At 36.5% G+C, this 23366-nt stretch overlaps 1 protein-coding gene across 2 annotated transcripts in view; it reads right to left on the reverse strand.

Moving 5' to 3' along the window:
• LOC120082744 (probable serine/threonine protein kinase IREH1) overlaps nt 1–23366 on the reverse strand; it is a 64536-nt gene that overhangs the window by 19357 nt on the left and 21813 nt on the right. For both annotated transcript variants that reach the window (XM_039038028.1, XM_039038029.1), the window contains exons 7-12: nt 14105–14197; nt 13883–14023; nt 13691–13783; nt 12880–13084; nt 8423–8508; nt 1742–1830 (exon numbers count right to left, since the gene is read on the reverse strand). In XM_039038028.1, the coding sequence (XP_038893956.1) occupies nt 1742–1830; nt 8423–8508; nt 12880–13084; nt 13691–13783; nt 13883–14023; nt 14105–14197 (707 nt within the window). The remainder of the gene's footprint in view (nt 1–1741; nt 1831–8422; nt 8509–12879; nt 13085–13690; nt 13784–13882; nt 14024–14104; nt 14198–23366) is intronic.

Here is a 23366-nt window from a genome sequence, read left to right on the forward strand (position 1 = left end):
TAATCCTGATGGTTCTGTTGCTCGGTTAAAAGCGCCTTGTAGCGAAAGGCTACGCACAAACTTATGGCGTTGACTATGCTGATACTTTTTCACCTGTAACAAAAATGGCATCTGTGAGGTTGTTTATTTCATTAGTTTCAATCAATCATTGGCCTTTACATCAGCTTGATATTAAAAATGCATTTCTTCATGGTGATCTTCAAGAAGAGGTGTATATAGAACAACCACCAGGGTTTGTTGCTCAGGGGAAGAATGGAACGGTATGTCGCCTTCGTAAATCCTTGTATAGATTAAAGCAGAGCCCACGAGCTTGGTTTGGTAAATTTAGTCAGGTGATTGAAAGCTTTGGAATGCGGAAGAGCACGTCAGATCATTCGGTCGTTTTTAAGAGATCTAAGGGTGGTGTCATCTTGTTAGTCGTATATGTGGATGATATTGTGATTACTGGTGATGATGCTTTAGGTATCCAGTCTCTAAAGACCTTTCTTCATAGTCAATTCTATACAAAAGATTTGGACATGTTGAAATACTTAGGAATTGAGGTAATAAGAAACAAGAAAGGAATTCTATTATCACAGAGAAAATATGTACTTGACTTGTTGATTGAAAAAGGAAAGCTACGGGCTAAGCCATGTAGTACCCCAATGATGCCCAACTTACAGCTCACAAAAGATGGAGAATTGCTAAAAGATCCTGAAAGATATAGGAGGTTAGTGGGAAAACTTAAGTACCTTACAGTGACTCGACTCTACATAGCCTATTCAGTAAGTATTGTGAGTCAGTACATGTCATGCCCTACAGTTGATCATTGGGCTGCATTAGAACAGATTCTTTGTTATCTAAAGGTTGCTCTCGGGCATGGTTTATTATATAAGGATTATGGTCATACTAATATTGAATGTTTCTCAGATGCAGATTGGGCAGGATCTAAAGAAGACAGAAGATCAACCTCAGGGTATTGTGTTTTTGTTGGTGGTAATTTGATTTCTTGGAAGAGTAAGAAGTAAAATGTGGTATCACGTTCAAGTGTGGAATCAAAATATAGAACAATGGCACAATTTGTGTGTGAATTGATTTGGATATATGAACTTCTTGTTGAGTTGGGATTTGAAATCACCACACTGACAAAGTTGTGGTGTCATAATCAAGCAGCACTTCATATTGCGTCTAATCCAGTATTTCATGAAAGGACTAAACATATTGAAGTTGATTGTCATTTTGTACAAGAGAAAATTCAACAAGGGTTGGTATCTACAGGATACGTGAAGACTAGAGAACAATTAGGAGATATCTTCACGACAACATTGGATGAAAGACGTATAAATTATCTATGTAACAAGTTGGGCATGATTAACATATGTGCTCCAACTTGAAGGGAAGTGTTATAATTCTATAGTTAGGCTTTTCCATTCTTGTAAATATTTTGTGATATTTTCCTTTTCTATGCTTTGTACACTTGTATGTATTCATATCTTTGGTGAATGAATAGAGCATTCTGATTCTTTCTCAAACCTAAGAGTTTTACACTTCTCTTATCTTATTCCCCTTCCTCTCTAGGATATATCCTCTATTTAAAAAAACATATGAAGAATGATGTGCAAGCTTCGGTAGTTACATAAATTTTCAACAATCAAGTAATCAAATCAAAAGTGAAACCAAGAAAACATAATTGAAAATAATACACCAATGAAAATTTTGTTTCTTGTCCCCAAAAAAAAAATCAAATATATATGTCTCTTACCGATCAATTAAATCTTGAGCATCATGGCTCATCTCTTCAGGTATCTGAGGCCAAGGGATCTTACGGTTGAGAATGTTATCAAATATAGTCTGTACAAAAAATAAAGATGAGTAAAATTAAACCATAAAAGTACAAAAAAAAATTTATGGAATTCTAGATAACATACCACATAAATACTGGTAAATAAAACCAAGTGACCTCATGCAAAAAGGGAATAATAACAGTAGAAAATTATCATGGAGGAGGAAAACAATTTTACTTTTGCCCTTACAGCGCAGCATTGTAGAAGAACAATTCATATTTTACCCACTACAGGAAAGGAACTAAGAAGAAATTGGAGAAAACCTCAAACTTTCCTAGCCTCTGTAATAAAGGCAGAAGGTTGGTACTGTACAGCTAAGCCATATCCTCATAGTGTACCTCATGTTTACCATGTGAAAAGCTTTGTTAATTCATTTTGCTCAGCCAACTGCATGGCTGGCGTAGGCATGCTTTAATTCAGAAGTTAAAAGCCTTCAAATCTGTCCTTTGGCATTGGAACAGATCCACTTTTGGTTGTTTAAACACCCAACCTTGCAAACCTGGATACCATGGAAGAAAGAGGGCCTTTCAACCACACCGTGGATTCAGAGCAGAAAGATCAAAGAACAGATTCTCTTGTCGAATTTCAAAAAAGAAACAAAGTGGAGGCAGAAGTGCAAGATAAGTTGCTTTTGGAGGGTGACATGACCAATATTCCTAAGTTTCTCCTCCTCATATTGCCCAACCAACCAAACCACATCTTCTTATAATGAGATAATCCCCCAATTGACTAAATGATTCAGTTTTCCCTCAATGATACCCTCCCTAAGCAAGTCCCTCAGGCATTTCAATAACAATATGAAGTAAGAGGAAAGGTGTGAAAGCATTGATCTCAATGGTTATTTGAACATTCCTAGCACAAGGAATACAGGGCTGAAAAATCACATGAAGCACAACCCAATCTTCTTGCCATCACAAAACTTTTTCCACTCTGCCATATTTGGTGGTCATCCCCGCCATCCTAGTCTGCCCATTCTTCCCATGGAAATCTCGCATCATCCTCTTGCCACCTAACTAAGGATCTAAATAAAAAGATAATGGCAAAGTACTCATAACAGACTATTCAACATATACCTAGAATCTCAAAATTAGAAACCATCGAAAAGATACTTCACGGAGTTCCCAAGTATTTAAAAAGAACTCTGTACAACATCCAAGATAACTTCCAAAGCACTATATTCATCTCAAAATAATAGCACACCTAGTATCTCTCAATCCAACCAGCATGACTCGGATGGAGATTCAATTGCAAGTGTTAGTAGTGAGGATTTAGAAAGGACAGAAACGGAGGAGATTCAAGATGGGGAAGAGATATTTGATGTCTCTGGCAAAGATTTACACCACCTTTTTCAAACAGAGGAAGAACACATGAAGATTGTGGTATTACTGAGCACTAGTTTTAAAGTTCTGTGGTAACAAAGTTTGGTCTTTTTTTTATTTCTCCTTGTTGAAGACTCTTTTGTGGAACACATGAGAGCTTGGCAACATTTTTTTATTGCTTAGCGCTTTATTGAATCTGACAAAGTTGCTTCCGGACATTTTCATACTCCAAGTAAAAACATTGTTAGTTGAATTTTGGTTTGAAAGAATCAGAAAGTCTTCCACGATAAATCAACTCGTTGGATGGATCAGTTGATACAGCAAGACTTATCGTTTCATCCTGGTGCACCATGCCCAAGATTTTTGCTCACTTCTCGGTCCAAGACTTAATCTTAAATTGAAGGCATTTATACAGCCAGCTCACTAGCTTTTGTTCTTAGATTGAAACGTTGTGTATTAGCATTTTACTTTATTCCCTATATTTTCTAGATGTACTTCTCTTTAGATCCATGTTACTCTTGAGATTGTTGTTTTGCTTTTGGATGGAATTGTTTGCCCCATTTAGTACTCACTTAATTTGCAAGGATATAATGTGAGCGCTATGGGGTGTTAACATAGTTGAGATGTCGGGGTGTGCCTCCTGATCCATTGGCCTTTTTGCTCTTCGTATAATCCTCTTGTACTTTGAACATTAGTCTCGTTTCATTGCATTAATCAAGAGGCTCGTTTCCTTTCAAAAAGAAAAAAATAACAATCTATGCATACTCACTTTGAACCACTCTTATGAAACACATTGGTGTTGTCTGTTAAAGTATATATGTGTAATTATTTGCTTATTAGTCTTGTCCTTTATTATCCTTTTACTATAGTTTAGAGCTTTCATGTATGCCTATATATATAGAGAGAGAGAGAGAATAAAATAGGCTCTCCTGTATTTTGGTCTCACAGTAACAAAGTATCAGAGCACTAGGTCTTTCCTAAGACAATTAGGGTTGTACGAGTGATTAGGAATTTGTGAACCCTAGGGTTTGAGGTTTGGAACACTTTTTTTTAGGGTTTGGCCATTTACTTGAGTTTTGTGTATCTCCACCCATTCCCAAAACCACGGCCATCAAGGTCTATTATCAGTGTTATTTTTCCTCCCCACCCTACCCAAAAGATAGCTCATTTGCCAATTTGCAAGAATTCAAAATTTGACCAAAAGATCATCTGCGCCAGACCCTTACACACCACCAAAAGTTCTAGTCATCAATCCACATGCAGACATTGAGAGTGCGTGCATGGCTGGAATCCTGTCTAATTTTGTGGCTTTCCCTTTTTTGCTACTCCATACCTGTTTGTGTGGTTGTTTTGGTCATAATTGACTGGTGTTAGAAGTTCACTTGGGAAAGAATCAAGTTTTTTATTGAAAACTTTGTCTAGTTTAGGTTTTTCAGAAATTGTGCAATCCATTAAGCCTAATCTCATGGATTCAGATTCATTTTTTAGATTTTACATTTGATGTTAACCTACGGTCGAACAAGACCATGTAGTGATGTCTAATGTGGTTCAATTGCGGACTCAATCTATCCACGGTTCGTCTAAAAATCCTTTGTTAATTTTGTCACCGAGTTCTCGAAATTTCAACATTACCAAAACTCATCAAAAGTATCTTCTTCATCACCTGCACGTACCTCTATTAAAACTATTACTAATTCAAGTAACATGAATCATTGCCTTCTTTCATCCTCTACCCAATGGATCTTAGTAAGACATTTTGGAAACGATAAGACCTTGCAGCTCCTAAATGACAAATTTTATTGGCCACAAGTTCACAAAGATGTAACAAAATTCATCAAACAATGTTTCACATGTCAAACAGCCAAAGGACAGCAACAAAATACAGGTTTATAGACTCGTTTACCCATCCCGAAAGCATTTGGGAGGGCCTATCAATAGATTTCATATTAGGACTCCCAAAAACTCAAAGAGGGTATGACTCCGTTTTAGTTGTTGATAGATTTAACAAAATGTCTCATTTTCTTCCATGTCGTAAAACATCAGATGTTGTATACATTGCTAATCTCTTTTTCAAAGAAATTGTTTGCTTCCACGGTGTTCCCAAGTCTATCGTTTTAGATAGGGATGTGAAATTCTTAAGTTACTTGTGGAAAACATTAGGGAAGAAGTTCAACACAAACCTGAAACTTAGCATAACAAGTCATTCCCAAACTAATGGGCAAACGGAAGTCACTAATCGAATCCTTGGAAATCTTATTCGTTGCATTGGAGGAGACAAACCCAAGCAATGGGACCTTGTCTTAGCACAAGCAAAGTTTGCATACAACCATATGAAAAACAGATCTATAGGGAAGTCACCATTTGAAATAGTATAGCTCAAATTTCCTAGATTAACTGTCGATCTTACTATTTTACCTTCCTCTACTCTATTGATCTTAGCTTAGAAGTGGAATCTATGGCTGAAAGGATAGCTAAATTACACTGAGGAAGTGACAGAACACTTGGAGAAGATGAACAACAAATACAAGACAAAGGCCGACAAGCATAAAAGATTCAAAGAATTCAAAGAAGGAGACTTAGTAATGAGCCACCTCTGCAAAAATCAATTCCTTGTAAGCACCTACAACAAGCTTCAACCAAGGAAGCTAGGTCCTTTTCAAATACTAAAGAAATATGGAGATAATGCTTACAAAATTGAACTACAAGAGGATTTACATATCAGCCCAATATTCAATATAGCCGACTTGACAAAATACTTTCCACCAAATCAGCTATCTCTTTCAGCTTAAACTCAAGGATGAGTTTCTTTCACTTGCATGGAAGGAATTTGATGTATTTTAAAATATTTTGATAGTTGTAGTTTATATACTTCCATTTTGTTAAATGTTCTAGCCAAATCTTGATGTCTTTGTAGTTTCTTTTTAAACAGAAACAAGTCTCTCCATTGAAATAATGAGATGAGACTAATGCTCAATGTACAATATCTACAAAGATGTCTTTGCAGTAAGTTAATCGATTATTCAAATTCTTGTTGTTATAATCTTGTATTTCTTTAGTTACCGTTGGTAACTATTAGGAGCTTAGGTTGTCAGAGAGTTAGTATTTAAACTCAACTCTTCACATCAATAATACATCTTTGAAAGCATATTTTTCAAACTTGAGTGTGTTCTCTCTTTGTGATACACCACATTTAAAAGTGAAAAACCCTAACTCTAAATAATGTTTCCCTCTTCAATGCACTATTCTCTTCTCCCATGCACACAGCCACCCTCTTTCCCCATTATCCTCTTCCCCCTCCTCCCCAATTCTACTCTCCCTTTGTCGCCTATGTCAGTTGCCGCTATCGACCACCTGTCATTGTTGTCATGTTCGACACCGACCACCCGTTGTCGCTTCTTCTAATCAATGTTGCTAACGCCGACCACTCCTCTCAGTTTGAAACGTTTGGGTTTCCTTTTTCTGGTGTGCGTCTCCATTTGCGTGTCAAAAAAATTTTAAATAAAAAATAAAAAGGACATGCATTTTCACATGTCGGACACGTGTTCAGAACATGTCCGGCCTTATACGTGTCCGACACTGACACTTCGCCAAAAATGAAGTGTCCGTGCTTCATAGAAAGTAGCTTCGGATGCAAATGGGTGTTTGCAATTAAGGTCAACTTAGATGGATCAGTTGCTCAATTAAAAGCACACCTAGTTGCCAAAAGCTATGCTCAAATATATTGAATTGATTATTTTGATACCTTTTCTCATGTGGCTAAATTAACTTCCGTTAAACTATGGCAGCATCTAAAGGTCGGTCTTTGCATCAGCATGAGATTAAAACTGCCTTTCTCCATAGTGATTATTACAAGGAAGTGTATATGGAGCAACTACTTGGGTTTTATTGCTCCAGGGAAGAAGGATAAAGTTTGTCGCCTACACAAAACGTTGTATGGATTGAACCAAGGGAAAATGACCCTTTTAGTCCCTAAGTTTTTAAAAATATGTGCATTTGGGTTGAGAACCAAGCAGTTTGTTTTGGCTCCATGTTCAACCTTCATTCGTAGCCAAAGCTCTAAAACTTCAGAGTTGCAAGTTTTGACTTTGATGGAAGTTTTTTCCTTTGATGGAAGTTTTTGCGGTTCGAAGGACTTTTTTGGCTCAAGATTTTTGAAGCAATGTTAAATTCTTAGTTAGTTTATGAAGTTTGGTCTTTCTTCACTACTTTGCAGATTTAGTGGTTTTAGTTCAAGAGCCATTTTGCTCCATTATGGGTTGAATTTAATTGTATTTGCTTTACTTTTCTGGCTTTGTCCAGTTAAGGGCTTCATTTGGTTGTATCTTCTTTATTTTGCTTATTTTGTTTCATCATCATCTGCACTTACTATCTTCAATTTTCAAATAGTAGCGCCACAGCCACTACTATTTCAGCAGGCATCACATCTTGATTTGCCAAAGATAATAAAACCGTTTCTCCTATAAAACTTACCAATTTTCACGTTCAAAGCAGGAATCTTTGCTGGTTAGAAAGTATGGAATTTTAAGCCCAAACGACTTCACCCTAATACCAGTTTGTTATGATAGAAACAGACCCACATGCAACTAATAAAGAATAAGAAGACACCGACACATAAATTTAGTATTTCACTGACGATATGTTAGCTACGTCCATAGGCAGAGGGGGAATCAGTTTTATTATCTTTGAGGAGAACAGAGTACAGAGATAATATATAAGACATTATATGAATAGAAAACCAAAGTCATATGGTCCTCTTTTATACTACTTGGAACTCATTACTTTCTTACCCCTTTTAGACGTAGAACCTAATCCTATTCCTTCTAAATATAGGAACTCGTGACTTTCCTATTCCTTTCAAATGTGGGATAACAGATTTTATGCATCTCAACAACTATCTCCAAACGAACTTTTCTCTTTCTAATGTTACATCTCTATTCAACCTAACCTCTTCTTTACAAATTGAATTAACGACTAAGCATAATCTAGGTTGGACAAAACCTCCCTTGAACCTTAACTTTCATGCAAGGAACTTGAAACTTTATTCTCATACAATCAATTTCAAAATAAAATAGACCGAGGAGTGAAGTGAACGTAAAGAAAAGAGGAAAAAGAACAAGAGAGATAATATGAAAGAGATTTATAAAATCAAAATATATAATAAGACCTCGTTCCAGCCCAAAAAAACAAAGAGTGATAAGTAGAACAACCCACCCCACATCTTGTTGGCAACTGAAAAGAGGAAAGACAGTAAGAAGACCTAGTTTATAACAAGAAGAAAACCTGGGGATGCTCTGCATTGAAGGGTGGAATGCCAACAATTAGTTCAAATAAAATTATCCCAACAGACCACCAGTCAGCTGTGGCGCCTACAGACAGAACAAGGAAGAAAATCCAGATTAGATATTTTTATTATAATTAAAACAGTTTACAATTATAATCGCTTCAGGCTAGATTTACAAGCTCTCAAAGTTTTGTAGTCCAAAGAAGGTGGAGATATTCAAAAATCAATTGTTCTTTACAAGACTTATTGTTGGACTGATCTCTATTTAAAATAAATAATTAATTAAACTTTTCATAAAGTGAATGAAAAGAGACTAATGCTCAAAACACACCAAAACAACACCATAATAAATAAGCAAAAGAAAAACACTCCGGATGAATAATAGACCAGGCAAAACTAGAAAGGAGAAAGAAAACCAAGACAAATAAGACTTTAAAAAAGGGTAAATGAAAGCACCCCATCTTCGAGATATATCTTGAACAGAAAACCCATCGAAGATCTTTGATAACGAACACCTATAAAGCACAAACATAGATATGGATACGATAGAATACAAAGATACGTCAATTTCTAAAAGAACTAAGATATGAATACATCTAGGATCCTACCTAGGATTTAATATTCTACAAGTTTCCTTGACACCCAAATGTTGGAGGATCAAGCAGGTTGTCTCGTGAGATTAGTCGAGGGCGCATAAGTTCGCCCAGACACTCACGGATATCAAAAAAATGGTATTAGAAAAATACGTCTAGGATTAGTTTTTGTCTTTTTCCCCTATTTTTTAGGATATATGTAAATTTGACATAAGCATACTAAATGCAATCCATTTTAAAAATATAAATCTCAAGTTAATTGACATTAGTACAAAATACGATACAAATCTAATACACTTTATGTTAATTGTTAATTTAGTTGAACATTTTTTTTTTAGATTTAAATTAAATTCAACTTTAACTTGAAATAAAAGTTGAAAACTTGAACTTAACTAATTTAGATTTAAAAAATGGAATAAACAAATAGTCAAGATTTAAAAAAGAGAGAGAGAGAGAGACCTTATCATGTATGGAACACATGCATAGAGAAAGAGACCATGTTTAAAGGACACGTTAATAGTATTAAATGTCCATCCAGCCATTTCAATAGAGACCTTTCACTTTCCTTTTTATCCTGGTTGCTGGCAAGCACCATTATCACCAACCTCCACGACGTCTTCTTCTCCGACTAACATGTTAGCAACGCTAAACACGATAGCACGGTATTTTTTGGTTCCTCGATCTCTTTTTTTGTGCGTTTGATTCACTGGTTCTTTTATCTTTTATTTTCTTTATTGTTTTTTTATTTAAACTTAAAAAATTTACTGGATTTCTCATTTGGGTGTTATAGTACTAATATTAAGGTTATTTTATTATTGTAAATATCTTTATTATATTGTCCTTTATGGTCTAAGTTTTACATGGTAGGTTTTACATGGTATCAGGGATCTAGGGAATTAGGGTTTTGTGAATCTTAGGGTTTGTGTATGTATGTATATCTTCAATGAATGGAATAAACAAGTNGTTTTGTGAATCTTAGGGTTTGTGTATGTATGTATATCTTCAATGAATGGAATAAACAAGTCTGATTCTCTCAAACCTACAAGTTTTACATGGTAGGTTTTACATGGTATCAGGGATCTAGGGAATTAGGGTTTTGTGAATCTTAGGGTTTGAGAGTTTAGAACCCATTTGTGTTTCATCTAGGGTTTTGTGGAGTGGTTGGTTTACACTTCTGTTCGTCATCGTCTGCCGTCACCGCCACCGTCATTGCCGTTGCCGTTATCTGCCACCACCACCACCGCAAGTTAGGTCCTTTCTTCACACCACAAGTTAAGTACTTTTAGGATGGGCTTAGTAAAAGAAAATGACCATTTGGAAACAACCAAACGGCCACCTCTTCAAAGAAAATGAAGAACCTTTGAAAGTGATGTAGGAAGTCTCAAGTGTATTTCTTGAAAGCTTTCTTATTTTCTTGTGAGGTTTTTTGGGTCTTTGTATATGTTTCTAGGCTGGCCTTTCTTAAGTTCTTTAGGCTGGGTTAAATGTTGTTTTACTGTAGTTAAAGTTTGGATTTTTTTTTAGATAAGAAACATATGAAAAATGAATAAAACCCCAAAGCACCTAAAGGTGATTACAACAGAGATTTCCAATTGGAAATAAGATAAGAAAGACTAAGTATTTAAATGGATGCTTAGTTTTGCACCAATACAAAGCAGTAGACAAAACCAATTCCATAAAGATATCAAAAGGTGAAAACACATAACTTAGCTAAAATAAAGATACAAAGTTTCAATTAGCTAAAATGACTATTTAAGACTGGACACCAACTTTTACCAAGCAATAACAAGTTTAGATCTTAGGATTTGACTATGTCGTCTGTTATTGCTTGGTAGAAGTTGGTGTCCAGTCTATAAGTATGTGTATTATAAGTTATTTTAGCTAATTGAATAATACTGAATTTTCTCCCATAATTGGTTTATGCCAAATTTGGTACAAACAAATTTAGAAAATGATACAGATAGTTTTCATTAAGTGAATGAAAAGAGACTTGGCTAAGAGGTCAATGGTTCAATCCATGGTGGCCAATGGTCAAAGATGATTAAAAAAGAAAACTAAAGAGAGCAAACCACTAAGAGGGTATTTGGGGCAAAGGAGTGGAATAATGAGCTCCAAGGAGTTATGAAGTCTAGGGAGTTGTGGACTCCTAAGGCCCATAGTGTAACAAGTTGATAAGGCATAAAATTGATGTTTTTTAGTAGCGGGACCCAGAAACTCCTTGGATCAAACAAGGAGTGGAGTTCACAACTCCTACTTCCCAACTCTTGAGCCGACGCCAAACATACCCTAAGAAACATAAAACTCCAAGAACAAAACCCAAACCATAGCAAAGAAACATAAATGACAAAACAGCACACTTAAAGAAGTTTCTATAGAAACATTCCAGCTACAATAAATAAACCAAATTTGGTAAATTGATCTACGAAGTCTTAAGTGTATTTCTTGAAAGCTTTTTTATATTTATTGTGAGGTTTCTTGAGTCTTTGTATATGTTTCTAGGCTGGCCTTTGTTAAGTTCTTTAGCTTGGTTAAATATCGTTTTACTGTAGTAAAAGTTTAGGCCCTCCTGGCTAAGTTGGCATGAAGAAATTTAAACGATCCAAATTCCCTCTTGGCTCAAGTGTTGAGAGGTCAATATTCCCCCAACTCTGATCTTTTGCAGGCAGTGGCTTGGCCACCAAGCTCGTACTTCTGGAAAGGCTTTGTTTAGGGCCTTAATTTATTGAAGCTCGTGATCCGGAAAAGCGAGGGTGATGAATTGTCCATTAATGTCTATGGTGATCCGTGGCTACCCAGACCACCTTCATTTTGGGTTATCACTCAAAGCTTTGGGGCTACGGACCTTAAGGTGTCAAACCTTTTGGATCCCAACTGCCAGTTAGATTCAGTTAAGGTTAAGAGTTTGTTTTATCCGGTGGGTAGTGAAGTTATTAATCTAAGGCAAACAATGATATGTAATTGTTGTATTTGGCACTATGATAGAAAAGGTTGTTATTTTGTTAAGTTTCGATATAAGGTGGCAATGTTAAATAAGCCTTCAAAATCTTCTTCAAGTGAGTTGGTTGGGGCGAATGGGTGGAAAAGGGTGTGGACTTCTAAGATCCCATCAAAATGAAATACTTCGTTCGGAAGGCATTCCACAATTTCTTAACGACTTGCCATAACTTGAGGGGTCGTCATATTGATATTGATCCTGTTTGTCCCCAGTGTACTGTGGGCTTGCAGTTGAAACAACAGCGTGTACTTCATTTGAATGCTCGAGAGATAGAAAATTTTGGGGTAACTCTTACCTCTGATTGGAAGTCTAAGGATGTTCACTTTTTTTATAAGAGGCGTTGGGTGAAGATGATTATGTCTCTTTCTACTAGGTTCGCACATGCATGTGTGGGGATGTGGGCTACTCAGGGAGACTGTAACAAAATTTACCATCAAACCTCTATTCCATCAATTTCTAATTGTTGTGAGTGACAGTTGACTATCTAATCTTTTTCTCAAATCTTGGTGTGAAAGATGTTGAGGTGTCGTTGAGCCCTTTCGGCCAGTCAGGGAGGTCAGTTATGCATGTGGATGCATCTTTTCATGAAGGGGGAGGGATCTCTGGATTTGGGGTGGTGATTCTTCATGAACATGTCATCTTACTTGCTATGTCTTGGTGTAAATACACATCCTACTCTTCTCTTTTGACCAACTGAAGAAACCGTTTGTAACTCCTTTGATTTGGGATTTGGCCCCTCTTTTGTAATTTGTAATTTCACACCTCATTGAAATTTGTTACTTTAAAAACAAACAAATAGAAGGAAAGCTTTAAGACAGCCACCCTTTAGTTGAAAATGGAGGACAAAAAAAAGGTGGTCCATACTAACCGTGTCCCGTTCCCAATAGTATCTCTGGTGCCAAATAATCTGGTGTGCCAACAGCAGAACGCTTCTTCCGTCTTTCTTGTTGATGCTCAGAAGCAGACATAGTAGGCTCATCATAGCCAAGAAGAGTGGTCCCGCTAACAGCTGGTCCAGACAAATCATCAGTACTGTTGATTAGACCAACCTTGGAAAGCCCAAAATCTGTCAGCTGCTTGAAGCAAAATAGGTCTGTAAGTAACAAAGAACCTTTTTTTTAAAAAGGAAACACACTTTTCATTGAATTAATGAAAAGAGACAAAGTCTCAAGGTACAAAATATACATATTTGGCAGATCAGGAGGTGCACCCGAGCATCTCAACTAGGTTGACACCCTCTTAGCACCCTCATCATGCCCATAATCGGAAATACAAACAAAACAAAACATCCAAAATAAGAATTGTTTTTATTTCCATTTTTATGAGAAGCCGAAATTTCAGTGATGGTAATTAAATGCATTTTTTTAAGAATAAAGGAACTTTTAACTGATAGTTGAGAAGATAGGAAAAAGAAAACAACAAAAAGAAAAATACCATCAGAGGTACACTAAAGAGAAACATAAAGCAATAAGAAAAACTAAAGGCTTAATCTCACATAATGGCCTCCAATACAAATATCATTACTTGAATAATCAGCAAAGCACAGGACAAAGAACACCATTTTGAGGCAGATAAGAACAAACATGTTATCAGGCTTAAGTTATTACATAAAAGCCTCCCAATTAATAAATATCCCGAGTAAGTTATTAGAGCAAACATATTCATCATTATTAGTTTACCTTAATATGACCATCATGAGCTATTAACAAATTATCAGGCTTTAAGTCCCGATGAACTACCCCAAGTGAATGCAAATACTCCAAAGCAAGAACCTGAAAAGTTGAAGAAACAAGCAAATAATTAGCTTGCAATACGAATAACTGTTTTCACTTTGCAGACCTAATGAAAGATGAAAAGGAACATATACATACAACTTCTGCAATATATACACGAGCAACCTCTTCATCTAAGCAGCCCAAATTTCTCAACAAGGAGTAAAGGTCTCCTCCGTTCAAATACTCCATCACGAGATACAAATTGTCACGACAAGTAAAAGAGTAGAAGAACCGAACCTGGTAAAATTAACTTTACAGTTAAAACAAAACCAAAAAGAAAATAAGGCAAAACTTATACGACCAAATAGACAAGCTCACCACAAAAGGGTTGCGCACAGAAATTAAAATATCACGTTCTGCCAAAATACTTTCAACAGCATTCTTCCGAATCATATCAGCTTTCTTCAAAACCTGGTGTTGCTTGCATAAAAATTCAATAAATGCAAGTCCTATAATTCCATAATACATAACTAATTGACAGATGGAATGATATGTTATTTTTCATTGATAGGATGAAAAGAGACTAATGCTCAACTTACAACTATGGTAAGTTCAGCAATATGATAATGAAAACTTGAATTAGAAGAATACAAGCAACGGCAATCCAAACAAATAGAAAAAGTAAAACTATTCAAAGAATAAAGCCCTCTAATTTAAACAAATAACTTGCACTGTGAAACTTGAAAACAGCTTGGAAAGAGAACACGAACACCAAGTGGATGCCTTAAGCCTTGCAACTACATAACCATTGAGCCACGTGAGTGATTTTTTATGAAAGACCCTTTGGTTCCTTTCAAACTTTTTTTTGAACAAAAAACAACCCACTTCATTAAGATAATGAAAGATGATACAAATGTGTGAAAGGAAACAAACACTAGAAAACAAAATATAATAAAAAAGGATCAGTAAATGCACCAGGACATCTCAACTAGGTTGACACCTCCGTAGCATTCTCATCATATCCTAAAAAGTAGAGCAAAAATTCTATAACTAAGTACAAGTCGGACTAGTCCTTGCCTAATATAAAGGCTTACACCAAAATGAAAATCTGAAAAATAAATTGTTGCCAAAATCTAAGCAGTTACAAGATCAAGAAAGCGAAAAAATGAAGGCGTTCCAATTGAGACTGATGTCTTACACCCGAATCCCATGGCAAATAAAAGCCTTTCTTCAGCCACACCTCCCAAGAACAGCTTAACACTGGAAGTTATAAGTTGTAGGATCAACGACATCCATTTTTGTGCTCATTTTCAAGAAGAAACCTTCATCATAGAAGATGTGGAAGCTAAGAAACGCCTCTTCTTGGCAGAATCTCAGCTCCTCTGGTTCTAGGAAAACATTTCTGGACTTTTGAAGCTCCCAACCTCCAGTTTTGTCGTCAATAGTGGTCATGATGCTTTTCGTGTAGTAAAACTCTCAAAGATTCGAGTCTATTCAAAGTGGTTTTTAAGATGTGTAGTTTGGCCAGCGTCTGGAGGATGTTTTTACATTCATATTCCATCACGTACTTCTAACTCCGGTTGGCTTTCTTTTAATAATATGTTAGAAGGAGCATTGAAACTAAAAAGAGAGATTATCATGCCAAAAAGTCATTCGGAGGTCCAAGTCTCGTATGCAGATATAGTAAGGAGAAGAAAGGAAAACAGTTCTTCTACAGGAAAACAAAATTCCCACCCTTCCCAGGCTTCAAAAAAACAGAGGTCCCCAAAGTTTTGGATTCAAAAAAACAATGATGTCCCAAGGAAGATTTCAGCAAATTATGGGTAGTAACTCGGTTATTTGAATTCAACAATTGGTATGAAGTATCAAAGGAAGTAAAGCTTTGGACCAATTCTAAAGTTTTGATCAATCCTCTTTCAGCAGAATCAGCTTCGATAAAGCTGGAAAAAGGGAATTTGGAAGAATTAGTAGCAAAACAAGGAGAGTGGCAGAGGATATGACAACTTCATTTGAAATTTGAAAGGTGGAATACTACCTTACATAGTCGTCCAAGGTCAATTAAAGGTTATGGGGGTTGGATATCCATTAAAAATCTGCCATTAGAATTCTGGTGCAAGCAAATTTTTGAAGCTATCGGCTCATATTTTGGAGGATTAGAAGCAATGGCTTTAGAAACACAAATTTTCTTAATGTAGAAGCTAGAATTCAAGTAAAGAAGAACTTATGTGGATTTTTGCCAGCAACCATCGAAATTTCAGATGAAAACAGGGGAAGTATTTTCTTACACTTTGGTGATATTGAATTTTTGGATCCTCCAGACAAGATTAAGAAGTTTTTTAATGAAGAAGACCTTTCAAATCCGGTAGATATAGCTCATATGAATCAAGTTTTGTTTGATGAAGGTATTTTGAATACAAATAAGTCTGAAGATTGGTCCTTCTTAAAATCAGCAGTCAACAATTCTAATTTTTCTAGAAATCCCCTGTTTTCAAAAGCTTTGATGACGCCAGCAGAGGAAAATACTAACAGCCTTTTGGTTAAGGAAGTTCAGGAGTCTTCTCAGCCAAAAAAATCGTTTCAAGAGCCTTTTCAGATGGAAGAAAATATGGTAATACCGCCAGAAGAGAGGGCTGTTGAGATTCAAGCTAAGTCCAATAGTTCTGACTTTTCTACCCTGTTTAATGTGAACAAAAGAGAGAGAAGGAAGAGCTGTCATTAAGAAGAGAGAAGGAAGATCAATTAATGGAGAGAGAATCAAAAAATGCATTAAAACTCACCAAGGGAAGTTCAACAGGCATGCTCTCGGTTATTCCACCAGCCATTACTCAATTTAATTCCAATAACAACCAGAATATCAGCACCTTTTCAGAAGAATTCCAACAATTTGAAAGATTAAATAATGGCATTTTATTTCCAACAAACAGTCAGAAAGTTCTATTGAATGTTGCAGCCCCCTCGTGCCCTGAAACCTTGGACCCTTCTGTGGTTTTTTCAATACCAACAAACAAGGAAGTCCAAGAGTCCTTTTCGGCTCCTTCCCTCCAAGATAAAGTTCTATTATTACCAAAAGAAGATCTCGGTGCCAAAATCTCTTCTTCTACACCTTCTGGTCATCTTCCAAACAACATAAGCAAGCAAAGGAAAGAGTTGCAGGCTGTTCTTTTGAAACCTTTCAGAAAACATTTCACAAGGAAGAAAACCTCTTTTCGAAATGATTAGACTTCCATGTTAAACACAGATCTTCTGGAGAATTGTTGTACTAAGGTGCAAATACCCTCTAGTCCAATTAACAGGTCAGTGGCTATTCCCTTCGAATCATTCCTGCTCTTTTCATGATTTTAAAGTTAGAGACTCAAATGTGTCTTTTTCTCGAGGTGTATTTGAACCTTTTCAAGCATCTATCAAAAATTATGCTTCTGATGAGGATTCCTTGCTGAGTATAAGCAGTGATGAGGAAGATATTCTAGCACTTGATCCCTTCGAAGAAGAGGTTTATCTCAGACAGGATTATCAACACAATCTGCCCTGCCTTTTTCAATCAGAAGAGGATCACAAATTATCCAACAGCTTCCCTCCTTCCATTAAGGCCATCGACAAAGAATACATCCCTAGCAACTTGACCTCAATTGTGGAAGATTGTGACTTGATCTTGGGTTAATTCCAAGATTCCATCATGAAAATTTTGTCATGGAACATAAGAGGCCTGGGCGATGTCTCAAAAAGACTAGCAGTAAAACAAATTATCAAGAAAACCAATCCAGATCTGGTCCTAATTCAAGAAACCAAGAAGGAATTTTTTGATATCAGAATCATAAAGGAGCTTTGGAGCTCCAAAGACATAGGATGGGAGCTAGTGGAAGCACAAGGCAGATCAGGGGGTTTATTAACTATGTGGGATGAAAGCAAAGTCTCAGTCATAGAAGTTCTCAAAGGAGGATACTCCTTATCTGTAAAATGTACAACAATTTGTAAGAAGATTTGTTGAGTTTCGAACGTTTATGGTCCCACCGATTACAAAGAAAGGAAGCACATATGGCCAAAATTATACTCACTCTCAGGTTATTGTTGTGAATCATGGTGTATAGGAGGAGATTTCAACATTACAAGAAGGGTTCAAGAATGGTTTCCATCAGGGAGACCAACAAAAGGTATGAAAAAGTTCAACAATTTCATTGATTCAACAAAGCTTATGGAAATTCCCCTTAGTAATGGACAATTTACTTGGTCAAGAGAAGGCTCCACAGCTTCTTACTCACTACTAGACAGATTCTTGACCTCCAACAATTGAGTGGTGTTCAGGCTGAAGATTAATTGGGAAAAATCAGCTATATGTGATATCAATATAGATCATAACAAGTTATGATCAGAAACTGTCAAGCTAAATTGCAAGGCTGTCACTCTTCCTTTTATGTATCTTGGCCTCCCTCTAGGCGGTTACCCCAAACAATTGGCTTTCTGGCAACCAGTGATTGATAAAATTCAAGGTAAATTGGACAAATGGAAGAGATATAACTTATCTAGAGGAGGACGATCCACCCTTTGTAAGTCAGTTCTTTCCCATATTCCTACTTACTATATGTCACTTTTCTTGATACCAGAAAAGGTGGTAAATACAATAGAAATACTTTTTGAGGAATTTTCTTTGGGAAGGGCATTCCGGAAGCAAATTAAACCACTTAGTAAAATGGGACCTAGTATCTCGGTCTGAAAAAGATGGGGGGCTCGGTATTAGTGGTTTGAAAGTCAAAAATCAAAGTCTACTAGCTAAATGGGGTTGGAGGTTCATCAATGAGGAGAACTCCCCTTGGAGGAAAGTAATTTCAAGCATACATAGAAGTAACAAGTTTGATTGGCACACAAATGGTAAATATTCCAGCAGTCTTAGAAGTCCTTGGGTCAACATTTCAAAAACTTGGCAAAAAGTAGAATCTTTGGCAGCCTTTAGAGTAGGAAATGGTAAGAAGATAGCTTTTTGGTTTGATTCTTGGCTGGACACTGTTCCGTTAAAAGTCTCTTTCCCTAGTCTTTTCAACATTTCAACCAAACCCGATGGTTCATTAAATGATTTTTGGGATGAGGCATTAGACTCTTGGTCTTTCCATTTTCGCAGATTACTAAAGGAAGATGAGTCTGAAAATTTCCAGCTCTTGATTGAAAAACTCTCCCACTCTAAACTTAATGCGCTTCCCGATAAAAGAAGGTGGATTTTAGAACCAAGTGGGTTCTTTTCAGTCAAATCACTTGTTTTATACCTATCTTGCTCCTCTCCATGGAAATCCAATAGCCTTAGAAGGGTCAATATTCTGATTTGGATAATGCTGAATGGCTTGCTTAACAGTGCAGATATTCTTCAAAGAAAGTTGCCCTCTCATTACATCTCTCCACAAGTTTGCCCACTATGTTTGGTAAGTTCAGAATCTCTTTCACACCTGTTCTTCCAATGTGTTTTTGCAGAAAATTGCTGGTTTAGTTTATTAAACTGCTTCAAGATTAGCTGGGTTTTCGACATTAATTTTAAGGATAATTTGCTTCAACTCTTGATGAGTCCAAAACTGAAGAAGAAGCCAAGATTACTTTTGGTCACGCAGTAAAAGCTTTGTTATCAGAATTATGGTTTGAAAGGAATCAAAGAGTGTTTCATGATAAAGTATCTCTTAGCCCCCTCAAATTTGATATCACTCATCTCAACGCCTCTTCTTGGTGTTCTCTTGCAAAAGAATTTAAAGATTTCTCCACTCAAGACATCAATCTCAATTGGAATGCCTTCATTTTCCCACTTTCATGATTTTGTAATAGCTTAGATTTTGGCTTTAAGTTTATCTTTCAGTTCCGCATCTGATGTAAGCCTATGTATCAGGCTTGATTTCTTTCAGCTTAGTTTAAAGTTTAAGTCTCGTTGCTTTAAGAGTTAGAAGATGATGAGAGTGCTATAGAGGTGTCAACCTAGTTGAGATATCCTGGTGCACTTGTCGATCCTTGTTATGTTATGTTCTAGTGTTTTGCTTTAGCATTTGTTTCCTTTCTTTCACTTGTATCAGCATTCATTACCTTAATGAAGTGACTTGTTTCTTGTTCAAAAAAAATTGAGACTGATGTCTTGAATGGAGAAATCTTTAAAATCTTTGGAGAGAGAGTACCAAGAGGAGGCATTGATAAGAGCGGTATCAAATTTAAAGGAACAAAGAGATGCTTTGTCGTGAAACACTCTTTGGTTCCTTTCAAACCATAGTTCTGATAACAAAGCTTTGACTGCATTGACTCAAAGTAATCTTGGCTTCTTCCATTTTGGACCAAATAAAATGCAGCAAGCAAATTTTTACGCAATAGACCAAAGTAAAGAACAATCAGGCTTCATAACAGGACCTTCCAATTTTTTTTGAAACAGAAACAAGACTTTTTCATCGAATTAATGAAATGAGTCTAATGCTCAAAGTACAATGGATCATGTGAGGAAAAAAATGAAATTATAAGAGAACTAACATAGCAACAAGAACAGGACTTCCTAATATTTGAATAACATTCTCCTTAAAAGATCCACCAAAAATTCCCCGAGTATGAAAGGTTTAGAAATTGTAGGCCTTCACTTGCAGCTTGACAAAGTGGACAAAACGAAGGAAATTAATAGGATTTAGACTTCCACATGCCCATGAAAATTTCCTTAACAATTGCCTCCGAAGCAGGCAAGAATTTCGTCAAAGATTTGACCTAATATCTTTCAGGAGGATCCAAAGCCCAATTGCAAAAATCATCTCTAGACTCCACTTTTTTCCTGACCTGCCCAAAATCATAGATTTCAATTTCTCCCAGAAGGAAAAAAACCCAATACAGAGTTCAATGATTCTAAGAACTCCATCTTGCTTCCATGCCACGTGATTAAAATACCTCTAGATTTCCAACACCCCTTAAAGGAAAGAGATTATTGAATTCCAGACTCTCCTTGGTCTTATTTCTGACAAAAGAGTCTTGGAAACTCCTGACACATTTATCTTCGGCTTCCCCTCTAGAAAAACAATTGGTGAACACATTGAGAAAGTCTAAGAGCCCTCGTTGGGTGAACATTACAATTTGGATTATGTGATGTAGGGATATTAAGGGTATTTTGGACATTTCTTATAAAAAGGGTATCTTGGATATTTCTTGTAAAATGACAGATTGTATTCTCTTTTTAAATTCAGTGTTAATTTTAGAATAAGTGTGACAAAATCCTTTTCCTTTAAGTCTATTTAAAGGAGGTTAGGTTAGTTAGTTAATAAGGTGTGTACAAGCCCTTTCTCTTTGGGTCTATTTAAAAGGAACTTATCACTCATTTTAATTTTTTTTTTTTTGAAAGGGAAACAAGCCTTTATTATTCATTAAATGAGAGTACAGGAGTTGTGTACTTGAATCATAAAGACAAAGAACTAAGGATCAGGAGCACACCCGGACATCTCAACTAGGTTGACACCCCCTTAGCGCCCTCATCATATCCGAACCAACAACTCAAAAAACAAAGAAGCCTTACAAAGCAACAAGAAAGAAACTAAGTACAAACAAACAAAAAGACTTCTTTAACGGCAGTTACAAAACATAGGAAATCAAAAACAAAAAGTCGAGAAACAAGACCACATTATGCTGAGAAAACAGTCCACTATTTTCTGAAACTAGCTGTCCAAATGAATGAAGGCCTGCCAATTTAAACTTATATCTTGTAAGGAGTACGCTTCAAAAGTTTTAGAGAGGGAGCACCATAGAGAAGCATTAAGTTTTGCAGCCTCAACAAGGGGTTTCCTTATCTTGGAACACTCTTTGGTTTCTTTCCAACCAAATCTCAACAAGCAATGCTTTTGCAGCATTAGACCACAACAGATTCAAAGTTTTCTTGAGGAGTGGCCCAATGAGGATCTACTGTACATTGTTTTTGAAAGCATTATCAAAGACCCAACAAGTGGTGAAGCATTTAAAAAGAGCTTTCCAGCAATTAATGGCATATGCACAGTCAAAGAAAAGGTGTTGGAGGTCTTCCCCATCTGATTTGCATAGAGCACACCAATTGGAAGAAAGAAAATGGGAAGACAGCTTCTGTTGTAAAACTGAAGAGAAATTAAGGGCTCCAAAAAGCATCATCTACACTGTTATATTTACTCTCCAAGGGCTGTCGGACTTCTAGAGAGCTTTCGGAAGGCAAGTTGTGGGTGGTGAAGCCAAAGAAAGATATGTGACCAGCACTGAGAAGGAGCCATTAGCTTCTAGGGACCACATGCGAGTATTTGGCAGTTTTTTAATTCTTTCTTGGACACCAGGAGTATCAAATTTTGGAACTCTAAGATATCTTCTTCCTTCAATAGCTTTCTGAAGTTGATGGACCATGAAGAAGTTTAAAAATCTCGATGATTTGACACTGAACCATTTGGGTTAATGGCTATACCAAACAAGGACGGGAAGCTATCTTTAAGAGGAATAAAATCCAGCCATGGATCTTGCCAAAATGAAATTCTTCTGCCATTTTCTAACTTAAAAGCTGCCGTTACTTCCACGATCTTGAGATACTGATCCAAGGGCTACAAAGGCTACATTTTACCTTTCTGGAAGTGTGCCAACCAAAAAAACTGCTTCCATGAATACTCTTAATAACTTTTCTCCAAACAGAAGTACTTTCGTGCATAAAACGCACGCCCCACTTAGCTAACAGTGCCAAGTTTCTAGCCTTCAAGCCTCCAAACCCAAGATCACCATCTTCTTGCTTTCTAGAGACAAGCTCCCATTTCACCAAGTGATTTATCTTGCCACCATTGTGGCCTTCCCAAAAGAAGTTTCTTATGATTCTTTCTAAGGCTTAAACCACCTTTTCTGGCATCAAAAATGAGGACATATAATAAGTTGGTAAATTAGAAAGGACTAATTTGCAAAGAGTTACTCTTCCTCCTCTTGACAGATTATATCTTCTCCATTTGTCTAATTTATTCTGTAATTTATCAATTACCGGCTGCCAAAACTCCATTTTTTTTTTGGGGTATCCACCCAAGGGGAGGCCCAAGTATAAGAAAGGAAGGTGTACTATTTGGCAATTCAGCCTTGAGGTTACTGCCCTCAACTTGTTCTCTTCTATGTTAATTCCACAAAGGGCAAATTTTTCCCGATTAATCCTGTGTCCAGAACACCACTCAAAAAGTGCAAGGGTTTTTCGAAGATTATCTAGCATGTCATCACCATATTTGCAAAATAACAAAGTATCATCTGCAAATTGAAGGATGGAGATCTGAACTTTGTCTTTTCCAACCACGAAGCCTTCATACATACCTCTTTCATGGATTTTGTCAACCAAAACTTCAGCTCCAATATTCTTTCAAGATTTCTCCAAGACTCTTTAGTCTTCACCAATTGGTATCAGAGTAACCTCGTGAAAAGACCTCATGGCGAGTAAAGGGTTTGGTAAACTCCCCACTCTTCTCCCCCTCTCTTCTAATGATGCGGAAGCATCTTTTTTCACTTCTCCTCAAACCACCAACCGAAGATTACGGAATCTAGAAACTTCTGTCAACGGCATCATGGATCATATGAGTGTTATGCAAAATTCTATGATGGGTTTGTAACAAGCGATTGAAAAACTGACTTTGGACGTGGGAAGAATGGTTGAAAATCAACCAAGAACTCACCAAGAAGC

Source organism: Benincasa hispida, chromosome 8 (assembly GCF_009727055.1).
Source record: "Benincasa hispida cultivar B227 chromosome 8, ASM972705v1, whole genome shotgun sequence".
Taxonomy (NCBI): Eukaryota; Viridiplantae; Streptophyta; class Magnoliopsida; order Cucurbitales; family Cucurbitaceae; genus Benincasa; species Benincasa hispida.